A 12,428-nucleotide genomic window follows, 5' to 3' on the forward strand; every position below is an offset into this window, starting at 1 on the left:
GCAAACAACACCCCAGGCGTGCTCTCACCTTAAAGAATGGGAACTACTAATTGTCAGGCCCAAACAGCACTCTTTCCCACTAGGGGTTATTCACCCATTCCTTAATGCAACATCATGTCCATGGTGTAAGTGAAATCATTTAGTTAAACCACCTTGTGTAATGGATAGGTTGAGGGCAAAGCTGAGAGACTGTAGCTCATAGGGATCAAGGGCCCCCTAGATATCAGTAGCAGGACAACTTTATGCCTTCAATCACTTTATTTGAGTTGCAGCACAATCTATGTATGCACATTGATTTAGGCGGTTGACTCCTGCAGCTTGTGAGCTGCTGGTGCAAGCCATACTGTTAAGATGTCTCTAATGCCGCGTACACACGAGCAGACTTCTCGTCGGACTGAACTCCGAAGGACTTTTCAACGGAGTTACGACGAAACAGACTTACCTACACATGATCCCACCAAAGTCCGATCGTTTCGAGCGTGATTACGTACGACCAGACCAGGGGCGGATCCAGAGCCTAGTCTCGGGAGGGGCACTGCCAGAAAATATATTTTTTGGGGTACATCTATCGGGGAAATGGCTGGTGTTGGCGCTTCAATCATCATGGCACCATGGTTGTTATGGTGTCAGGATGATTGAAGCGCATTATTACTATAATTACATTGTTATAAAAAATTAAATAGTTTAACTCACCATAATGCAGAATCAGTGGGAGCCCCGAGTGTGTCACTTGCCATGTCACCTGTCACCAGATGCAGATTGTCACTTGCCACGTCGCCTGCCACATGTTGCGGATTGTCACTTGCCATGTCACCTGTCACCAGATGCAGATTGTCACTTGCCATGTCGCCTGCCACGTTGCGGATTGTCACTTGCTATGTCACTTGCCACGTCGCCTGCCACGTTGCGGATTGTCACTTGCCATGTCACTTGCCATGTTGCCTGCCACGTTGCGGATTGTCACTTGCCACGTCATCTGTCACCAGATGCAGATTGTCACTTGCCACGTCACCTGCCACATATTGTGGATTGTCACTTGCCACGTCGCCTGTCACCAGATGCAGATTGTCACTTGCCACGTTGCCTGCCACCAGATGAAGATTGTCACTTGCCACGTCGCCTGCCACATGTTGCGGATTGTCACTTGCCACGTCGCCTGCCACATGTTGCGGATTGTCACTTGCCATGTCACCTGTCACCAGATGCAGATTGTCACTTGCCACGTCGCCTGCCACGTTGCGAATTGTCACTTGCCATGTCACTTGCCACGTCGCCTGCCACGTTGCGGATTGTCACTTGCCATGTCACTTGCCACGTTGCCTGCCACGTTGCGGATTGTCACTTGCCACGTCACCTGTCACCAGATGCAGATTGTCACTTGCCACGTCACCTGCCACATATTGTGAATTGTCACTTGCCACGTCGCCTGTCACCAGATGCAGATTGTCACTTGCCACGTTGCCTGCCACCAGATGAAGATTGTCACTTGCCACGTCGCCTGCCACATGTTGCGGATTGTCACTTGCCACGTCGCCTGCCACATGTTGCGGATTGTCACTTGCCACGTCGCCTGTCACTTGCCACCTGCTAAGGTGGTCTCTTGTGTCCCAGAGAAAGGCAGCAGAGAGATGATGTAATCTCTCTGCTGCCGCAGCTGCCTGCATGGAGGGGGGGAAGTTGAACTGCAGGGATGCAGGGCGGGCGCCGGGCGGTGAGCGATGATGTCATCTCTCTGCTCCCCCGCCCGCTGGCTCCCTGATTGGCCAGCAGGCAGCAGCCCGCCCACATTGAGCGGCACATGTCAGCAGCGGCTCTCTCACCTATGGAGCCGCCCAGCGGCTCCCTCACTCACGGAGCCGCCCAGCGGCTCTCTCAGTCAAGGAGCCGCCCGGCTCCTCTTTCATTCACGGAGCCGCCCGGCGGCTCTCTCACTCACGGAGCCGCCCGGCGGCTCTCTCAGTCACGGAGCCGCCCGGCTCCTCTTTCATTCACGGAGCCGCCCGGCGGCTCTCTCACTCACGGAGCCGCCCGGCGGCTCTTTCACTCACGGAGCTGCCCAGCGGCTCTGTCACTCACTCACGGAGCCGCCTGGTGGCTCTCTCACTTACGGAGCCGCCCGCCGGCGGGCTCTCTCTCACACCCTGCTCTCTGTCACATGCATTTCTCGGAGGGGGCAATTGCCCCATTGCCCCCCCCTGGATCCGCCCCTGGACCAGACTAGAAAAGGAAGTTCAATAGCTAGTAGCTCATAGATGCCCTTGAGTCGTTTTCAGTCCATCGGACTAGCATACAGACAAATGTTTTTTTCGATAGGGATCGAGTCCATCGGAAAGATTTGAAACTCTCGGTTCCCGGGCTCACAGCATGTAGACGCCTCTAGTAAAATCCACCAATCCCAAGGGATCTTATGGAGAAGATCTATCCCTATTTGTAGGAAGTTAATAGTTGATTCTGTTATAGATATATTGATTGGTTCCCAGGAGAAGGAGGGCCATATTCCATTTGATGACCTTCTTCTCCCCCCTGACCAGTAAGATCCATTATTGTTCAAAGTTTGACAGCCCATTGGTCTTTGAATTTGTTTGATTGCACACACTAATTTATAAATATTGGCAGTGTTATGAGGGTCCCACATGCCCCTGTTGAAGATCTTTGGATCGAAACGCGTAGGGCGTTTTTACTTACCCCATACACTGCTTTTATTCGTGATCACATTTTATGTTTTATGCTCCATGTATTGCGGTTTTTTAGCAATAAAAATATACCGAGTTACACTATGTGGAAGCATCCCTCTTTTTTTCATATGTTCCGGTGAATTGAGAAAGCACTTGCCTTTGGGAACCAGTGTGATCCAGTTCTAGTGGACCGAGAGGGACATCCAGTGGACCAAGAGGGACAGAGGCTCTACCATTGCCTCCATTACTTCACATCTTTGCCCTTGGTAGCACAAATCCTTACTGATTCTATGCTCATGGCAGTAGAATCCAACTTATCCGGTAAGCGTATTCCATCTATTCATTCATCTTGAAGATATCTGAGCTGACCGTTGAGAAGCTGAATAAACTGCCACATGGATCATATACATCGATTGTGGACTGCTTGCTGCTTCAATAACACGTCACTATTGGGACACTATGTTTATGTGCACAGAGTTTATTCATATAGGTGTTTTTAGCGCTACAATTTAATTAATTTCGGTACACATTTTTGTCATATGGTTTGTAGCAGCTTATTTTTTCTTTTCTTTTTAGGGTAGCGCATTAACCATCCCCTTCCTTTTCAAGATTTGAAACATGTTCTATTTCTAAGGTCCGTCAGATTTTTTGACAGAAAAGTTTCGATGAAGCCCACACACGATCGGAATGTCCGACTGACTCGTTCCGTCGGACCTTTTCTGCCAGAAATTCCGCTCGTGTGTACGCCGCATTAGAGCTTTCTCAAATGTGACTGCAAAGGTGAAAATACCCTTTAAAATAGAACTGAATTCAAAAAGTGAAGATTTGTTATGTTATAGAGGAGATTTAGAAGTGTAAATTGCGCCTAAATAATATCCTGAAGTATCAAAAAATAAGTTTTTCCTTAAATTACTCCTAGTAAGTGAGGTATCCTAGGCTACTGCTACAGTATATCTGACTGCTAGTCTCATGAGATTGAGAGCAAGAATTGGTGATGTCACTAATGTGCTCCACACTTTTCTCCTTGCTGGAGCCAATGACACGAGGAAGGAAAACCCTGACTCTACCAAGATGACCAATGACATGAGAAAGCAAAACCCTGATGGTTGCCTCCACAAACAGTGCAAAACAAGGCATGCAATGCAATGGGGGGAGATCAGCTGCAGGGAGACCACAGGCAATTATGGTGACTAGTCCTTTGCTCATTGCTTGAACACAGCTTCCAGAGTTCTGATCCTCTTTAAGACACATGGCGGTGTCTGCAGCTCAGGCATGCATTTCAGATGCAGTTTCGAGGGATGAGGGTGGAATCTCTGCCCTCGTCCCTCGAATCAATACTGTCAAGTAAGAATATGGTAAAGACTTTATCACTAACATATACAGAATTTTTCAAATCCACTCCGAAAGGGATTTCTAGATGTCGGGAAAAATGGGAGGCGGAGATACATGATGTACAGGGGGAGGACTGGGACGATATGTGGACACAACCATTTAAACACCTCGTATCAGCAAGGGATCGTTTGATCCAGTTTAAATTTTTGCACAGGAGTTATTACACTCCAGACAGACTAGCAAAGATTTTTCCAAATGTCTCGGCTGAATGTTGGAGGTGCTCTCAGTCTCCGGCAGATGCTGATCATGTCTTTTGGCGCTGCTCACATGTTCAGAGATTCTGGAAGGATATAACAACTTGCATAGCAGACTTACTCTCAATACCCATACCGGCAACAATCAGAGTTTGTCTGCTGGGACTGGTGGAGGAGGTGGTGCCCTCACATGCTATGAGAACCATGATTAATATCCTATTATTCTATGGTAGAAAAGCCATTCTGTTACACTGGAAAAAACCCGGAGCTCCAACAGTGGAATTCTGGAAGGGTTTGGTTAATGCTATGTTACCATACTACAAACACACATATGAAGCAAGAGGTTGCTTAAAAAAATTTGATAAAGTCTGGCACACATGGTACAACTCTAGTGATACAGTGGGATAGAGTGGATAAGTACAGTCTGATATATGCTATACAGGAGACTCCTGATCATATAGGAAGAGAAAAGAAGGTGTTGCGTGTTTTGTGTTAAAGATACTATAAATAACCATATAAAGGTCATAGTTATTGCAGTATACCTGTATTGAATACCAGCAGAATTTAAACCAAATAGATAAAGTAATATGGTGTAATCTACATAGATACAATATGTGGCTGTATAAGAGTAGTATAATGTCTGATTAAGGTTAGTACAATATCCAAAATCCGCTATGATGAGCTGTGACTCAGGTTGGGAACCTTCCCCCCCCCCCCCCCTTTTTTTTTTTTTTTTTCCCTTATGGTAGTGGGGAGGGAGGTGGGAGGGAAGGGGGATCCGGGGGTCAAATAGGTTAGACAGTTGAACTATGTTAGTCAGAATAGGAAGGCCATGTTGGCCATACTTAGAGGGTGTCCATACCGGTCACCTTAAAATACAGTTTTGTTGTATTATTGTCTTGTACTAAATGGAAAATCAATAAAAAGAATTAAAAAAAAAATAAAAAGACACATGGCGGTGGTCGCCTGCAGCTGTATCTTCTCCTCCAGGATCTACCCTAGGATGATTAAAGCTGTCCTATTGTGAACACTACTTTTACCTGCTGGACTATGTTTTAAGCTTACTGATTTTTGTTTTAGATATCACAATGGTGTCTTTGTTGGTGGTGACTCTATTGAAGACATACCCATTGACTTAACAATTCAATATACCTAGACTCAGCTGTGTTCCATCTGACCCACCGCCTATATATAGATATATATAGATATATATATCTATATATATCTATATATAGATATATCTATATATAGATATATATATATTTGTGATCTTGCTAAAGTTCATTGTTCATTTACTGAAAACAGCAATTTTGTTTGCACAGGATTCCTCTGGATATGCTCCCATGCTCGCCCAGGGATGTTTTTGTCCTTGATGCCTCTTTAGTTTGCCCGTTCAGCCTTTAGGTGTTTAATTCTCCTGTACTCCTATTTTACTTTCCTGAAGAAGCGGGGAACTCGCAAAACATGTTGAGAGTTTGATCTTTAATGCTCATATAGTGACTGGAGATATTTATCATTCTCAGTGGGACCCCAACAGAGGTGGTATGACCACTTAGAATGAAAGAATATGCAATACCAAATGTTTTAAAAAAAATGTATGTTAACTGTATGTAAAATAAACTTTACTGATTTTTAACAATGTTGTTGTAATGTCTTGTGACGGTACCAGGAAAATCCTACTTGCCCCATCCCTTTTTTCTAGACTTTAATAGTATTTGGGATGTTGGTACCTTACCTTTCTATATATAGACAAACCTGAGCAGTTATTGTTTAACACTGGGCTAATTGATAGATTCTACAGTTTAGGTGATGTCTATACCAACTGTTAAAGTGTCATTAAACCCAGACTATGAAAAACTCTTATTATATGCTATATCACAGAGTGTGTATACTCACAAAGCCACTAAAGCATTTGTTTTGTGTAGGGTGAAATATACCTGGTTGATCCTGTCTTCAACTGTCCCTCCCATATTTGATGTGTCCCCACTACAGGTTGAGGTTGTGTAGACCAGCTGGTGTCCTCTACAGAGCATGCACAAATTTCAGTTCTCTTCTAAGGTCTCCATTTTCTCCCTTTTCTGTACAGCCCATGTGACTATAGAGTTACACACATGGGCATATACATAGTGGTAAATGACACTCCCTTCCCTCTCTCCTCCATGTCCTCCTATTGCTAAACACCATGGGGGCACGATATACTATGCTGATTGATTATATTCACTAAGAAACTCCCAAAAGTTTAATATAAATCAGTATTAAATATATCAAATGAAATTGCTGATGCCTGCAAAGTAAAAAAAAAAACAAAAGAGCCTTGGATACAGATACCGTTTGAAGTGAAAGCTAGTGTCAGCCATCTACACCTTATTAATGCTAATAATAATAAAATGCACATCTGATGTTCAGTAAAGATTTTTTTGAGATCTGTAAAACAGTTATTTAATAATTCTAATCTTATTTTACTTGCTCCTCTGAAACAGTTTGATTTTAGTTTTGTAAATAGCACAGCACCAATCTGGGCTGGCCAGACACAGACTCGCAGTGTAGAGAGCATAAATAGAAGCCCCTCCCAAAGATCTTTCCCTGCAGATCACAAAGAACAGGGAAAGATCATGTGATCACACAACAGAAATGCAGGAATAAGGCACATAGAGAATTAGAAAAAAAATACAGTAACATGGTATATATGATTTATGTGAATGAATTATGCCAATTAATAATTCTCTGTTTAGTACCACTTTAGGTTTTTATAGAGAGAATCTCCAAATTTTATAAATGATTGCCATAGTTTGGCTTACTACATTGTATGTTATGCCTTTAAACAGTCCACCACTTAAAATAGCCAACACAAAAATACATTTTATATTATATAAAACTCCAGAGAGGTAAAAGCCACAAGAATGGTATTTCTTAGGGTGGAGTGGAACAAGCACACTGCATCTTCCTTGCCCACTAGACAGCATTTGACGTACCCCATTGTGGTAACTTTGTGCATTGAAAATAATGAACATTAAATACAAAGTAATATAAAATAATTTTGTAGTCATCTACATATATTCTTTTGCTGCTCAATGGGACAGTCCCGGAACAGTACAAGCGACAACAGTCTCTACGGCTCTACAGCTCAGAATTCAGATTCAAAATGCACAGAAAGCAGGCTTGCAGACACAACCCAAAGCCAGCTGTGAAAAACTGTGCTGCACTTTCATAATACACAGAGTTTCTGTCTGAGATTCGGAGAGTTCCGAGTTATGATGATGACAAACTCAGTTGAAAAACTTCTTGAAAAACTTTTTTTTTTTCATGCCAGCTGAGGATACACTACAGGATGCAAGTACTGTGTAGCATTGTTCAATAGGAATATAGGGACTCATATGGACCATTGCAACTAGCTCCTCAGCTTTTCATCTAAATTCATTGCTGTGATGAGCTCACTAGGCTTCAAGACAACAGACAAGACCTTGCATTGGATGAGATTCTGGACCACTTCCCCTAAACTGAGAAATGTGTTTGGGTGGATTTTCCTTAAAAAAAAAAAGAAAAAAAAAAAGGCGTTTTTATACCATTAATTACCACGGTATAATAAAGGCACATCAATGTTTGTGTCTACGTGTGTGCCTTCATGGAGGCTGGGTCTGGCTTTTCAAGATCAATAAGCACCAAAAATGAATGAAACATTCGCAAAATAACGCTTTTATATATAATTAGCTATCACTACCATACCTAATGCATAAGCCAAAAAGTTGCCCAAAGCTGCAGAGATCCAAATCCAGTTTGGAATATGCTGGCTGCCAATACCTGGAAATCAGAAACATGAACAACCAAGTTTAAAAGAATACATTTATGAAACAAAATGCATATCCCCCCAAAAGTTCCTGGGAAAGCCCTCACATTAAACATGTCTATTGAATGTTTCTATTGCATACAATGCAGTGTGTTCTTCCACGATAGTAACACTTCACATTATACTGCATAATCTTATATAACAAACTTTCACTTGCAAGCTAATCTAATTTTATTTTATCAAGAACCAACCACTTACTGATTAGGGCTGCTGATAGAACATTATTGAGTTCTCACCCTTTCCTTCTATCGCTTTCAAGTTATTGTCTTTGAAATGTCTTTCCCATGTGTTTATCTCTTAAAGAGGAACTATTATATGTTGTAGGGTCAGTTTTTTTTTCCAATTCTTTATTTATTCTAGAGAACATACAGTCAAGTAATAAGACACAAAAACAATACAGTTCAATATATTACACGTTAATTAACGAGTCAGTGCACAGTTGTCAAACAGAGAAGAAGATAAAAAAAAGTCAGTTTAATATTAAAATGTTTTTTGTGGGGGCGTGGTCTGGACATGGCCGAGTAGAGACGTGATTCCACAGAGCTCCCGGTCTCTCCTCGCCCATCTTGGCTATTACAGCTCTATGCAGAATGCTCACATCCATGAAGCGGACCTACAGGAGGAATAAAAAGAAGAACAGCCCAGCTCTTAGTACCCCCGCTATAGGGGACTTTCAGAGACTTTTCGGAAGGTCACGCTCTGGTTCCCCGGAACTCAAGATGGCGGAGCCGCAGAGCTCCCGCTCACAGTCTCCAGACCTTATGGCGGATCCCAGCCCTTCGGAGGGGTCCCGGAGCCAGATCCTTTATCCCAGCTCCTCCATGCCTGCAGAGTCAGACTTGGTCAGAACCCCCCACTTACCGATCATGCTCGGGGCTGACGCTGAGCTGAAAGCCATCCTACAGGCTCTCCCGACAAGAACAGACATTGAGGCCTTGGTGGGGAGGGTGGAGGCCGCTCACAGGTAGGAGATCCGGGCAGTGAAACAGGAGGTACAGGCACTGAACACGCGTCTAACATCGGGCGAATCCTCCCTAGCGACTCTAGAAATGAGAGTTGCGACCCTGGAATCCAGACAGAGTGATCAGTCCACCTCGGCAATAGAGCTACAGCTGCGCATGGAGGAGATGGAGGACCGGAGCCGAAGGAACAACTTACGGCTCCGGGGCCTTCCGGAGGCCACGGGTCCTGCGGACTTGCTTGCCACAGTTACGAATATCTTCCGAAGAGTAGCTGGGGACCATCTTCCTGAGCAGATTGAAGTGGATCGGGTCCATAGGGTTCTGGGCCTCTGCTCGTCAGATCCAACTAGACCTAGGGACGTGATATGCCGCCTACACCACTATATCCAGGGAGGCTATCGCTCGTGGGGCCTGGGAGTCTGGAGAGCTCGAGCTTGACGGTGCAACCGTGAAGCTTCTTCCGGACATATCAAGGTCGACCCTACTTAGACGAGCCATCCTGAAACCCCTGTTGGATCTAGCCAGACGCTGCAACGCTACCTATCGATGGGGGTTCCCGCTATCGGTTACCTTTCATAAAGACCAAAGATCTTTTCTTTTGCGCTCTCCAGAGTCCTTGCTGGCCTTATTTGACTTCCTAGGAACGGACCTGATTGCCATTCCCAATTGGCTGGACTATCTCCCACGAGCTACAGGTTGTATTAAAGCACCGAGGAACCAGGCACCGAGACCGCAGAGGCCGCAAAGAATCTATCTCCCAAGACGATCTCCGGGAAATGTGAGTATCCCTATCTGTCCCCCTCTCGCCACTACATTGGAACTTATAACCAGCTGAGTCCCCTGCCATACATGCTCACGTGAGACCCAGTTTGGGACACTGTTAAAGCTCCCTCCCTGAGTACTTTTATCTGACATTTCCTGCCGCTAGAGACTACCACTTCACCCGTATCTCATCTTGCTGAAATCCTGCATCCCTGTGTCATAAGCCATGCTGTTAGGATGGGACGCTAATTGTCACGTTGTATGCTCTACTACACCCACGCCCATCCATCTCCAATACTTGGATCACAGGGGCCCTTCACTTGCCATATCCCCCCATCAGTCCTGGTCCTTACTACTGTTGGATGTCTACTCGGCTACCAAATACATGGAACTTACACGCCTTGATGGGAACTGGTAGGAATGTATCACATTTCAACAGACGCAATGCATGCAGTATGCTGTTAGTGCAACCCGCTTCACCAGTTCCCACATGTTGTGCATCGGATTGCAAAGAGAAGCATTTTTCTGAAAGATAAATGAGAACCTTTATGTCTATGTTAATGTCTAGGTTTATGCAGAAATAGTACAGGGGGAAATGATATTGTCCTTAAATGTTCAGATGAGATCAAAGCTCAGAGCTCACTTATGGGTACTACGTCTAGTTCATGTGGGGTCTCATGAGTTTACTGGTGGGGGGAGGAGATATGATGAGATATGACATAATTGCCATTTATGTGTATACCTGGTTTTGCCGCACTCCACATGGAGGACCTTTGTTATGAGTACTGCTTGAGCTACCATCCCATGAGGCTTGAGTCATAACACGCTCATAGATAACCCCGCCGCCTTTGTTAGAGGGGAGCTGGAGCGCTGTTGGACGTTACTCTATTGCCCTGCCAGAGGTTCACCTCTTGCGCGGTGCAATAGGGCTTGCGTTTGTGCTCGTGAACTGTAGAGGGATACATCAGGTCAGTTATATTAGAAAATGAATATTGACATTAGTTCAAAGAATTTTCGCACTGTTCCTTTTAATATGGTAGATGTTTCTGCTTCTCATGTTTGCCCAAGATGGGTGGGAGTTCCGGGACCTCACCTATGAGTACTGTCTACCCACACCCCACATAGGCCACTGTATACACCCGAGGTTCCGGCGTTGTATGCACTTTAAGTCAGTAAGACTTTTTCTTTTGTTTAGTTCGAAACTTTCAGGGTGACAGTTTGACTGGTCTTTCTCAGTCACTTTCCCCGTATTTCTTAACCCTACCCCACTTTTACCCTTTCTCTTCCTTATCTGCTCCTCCCTACTCCCCCTCTCACAATCTCAGTGAGGCCCCTATTACTCCCCCCCCTTTACCTAAAGACATGGCGGTAGGCTCTATTAAGGTGACCTCCCTTAACGCTAAGGGTTTGAATACTCCGGAGAGGAGACGAATGCTGCTTCACGACCTTAAAAAGTCACATACTGATATTGCCTTTATTCAGGAGACACATTTTAAAACAGACAAATCCCCTGTACTCCAAAATAGATTTTTTCCACGAGCGTACCACTCTACGAATTGCAATTCCAAATCCAGAGGAGTATCCATCTTGATCTCCATTAAGTTGCCATGGCAATGCCAGGAGGTATTAGCTGACCCTGAAGGACGCTTTTTATTCATTAAGGGTCGGGTAGGTGAATTACAGTTTACACTCGCAACATTATACGCCCCTAATGAACACCAGGACAGTTTTCTCAAACGTACTATAGATAAGCTAATGGAATACAAAGAAGGCCAGCTAATACTAGAGGGGGACCTTAATGTACCACTGATTCCTTCAGTAGATACCTCTTCTGGTAACTCCTCTTACCCACAATCGCACCGGAAACGTATTGCACAAACCCTACACAAGGCCCACCTGATTGATGTTTGGCGACGCCAACATTCAGGGGAGAGGGATTATACCTTCTATTCATCTCCACATAAGGTATACTCCAGGATTGATCTTTTTTTTGATACCACATGACCAGTTACATCTGGTGAGCGCCACAGCACTAGGTCAGATCACATGGTCAGACCATGCTGCAGTACATCTCACATATACACTTACTGAGAGACCCTCACCCAGATCTCTCTTTTGGCGCTTAAATGAAAGCCTACTACAAATGCCTGAGGTACTGGAGGATGTGACCAAAGAAATAGACTTCTATTTCAGGGAGAACGATATACAGGACTGCGATCCTGGAATATTGTGGGAAGCTCATAAATGCGTCCTCCACGGGATATTCATTAAGCATGGGGCAAAGATTCACTAGATTACTTTCCGACTTGTCCAAAATTGAAACACAACATAAACATCTCCCTACCCAGGATATTGAGATGAAATTGAGGACTTTACACACTCAAATCACAGATTACACTACAAAGCAAAGGCTGCCTTACAATTCTGTCGCAAGATGCCTTACGAGTCAGGAGATAAGTGCGGGAAACTTTTAGCTAAGTCAGTCAAAGAGATTAAAGCCTCCTCGTACGTTCCGCAGATCACCACCCCAGACGGTCAGAGAGCCACTCTCCCGACACAAATATCAAAGGTGTTTGAGGTCTTCTACTCAGGCCTATAC

General features: G+C 44.5%; 1 protein-coding gene across 1 annotated transcript in view; it reads right to left on the reverse strand.

Annotated features, from left to right (window-relative positions):
* Window positions 1-12,428, reverse strand: part of LOC141146062 (ethanolaminephosphotransferase 1-like) — a 130,608-nt gene that overhangs the window by 41,776 nt on the left and 76,404 nt on the right. The window contains exon 4 of the mRNA XM_073632825.1: window positions 7,985-8,059. Coding sequence (XP_073488926.1) covers window positions 7,985-8,059 — 75 coding nt within the window. The remainder of the gene's footprint in view (window positions 1-7,984; window positions 8,060-12,428) is intronic.

This window comes from Aquarana catesbeiana, linkage group LG05 (assembly GCF_042186555.1).
Source record: "Aquarana catesbeiana isolate 2022-GZ linkage group LG05, ASM4218655v1, whole genome shotgun sequence".
Taxonomy (NCBI): Eukaryota; Metazoa; Chordata; class Amphibia; order Anura; family Ranidae; genus Aquarana; species Aquarana catesbeiana.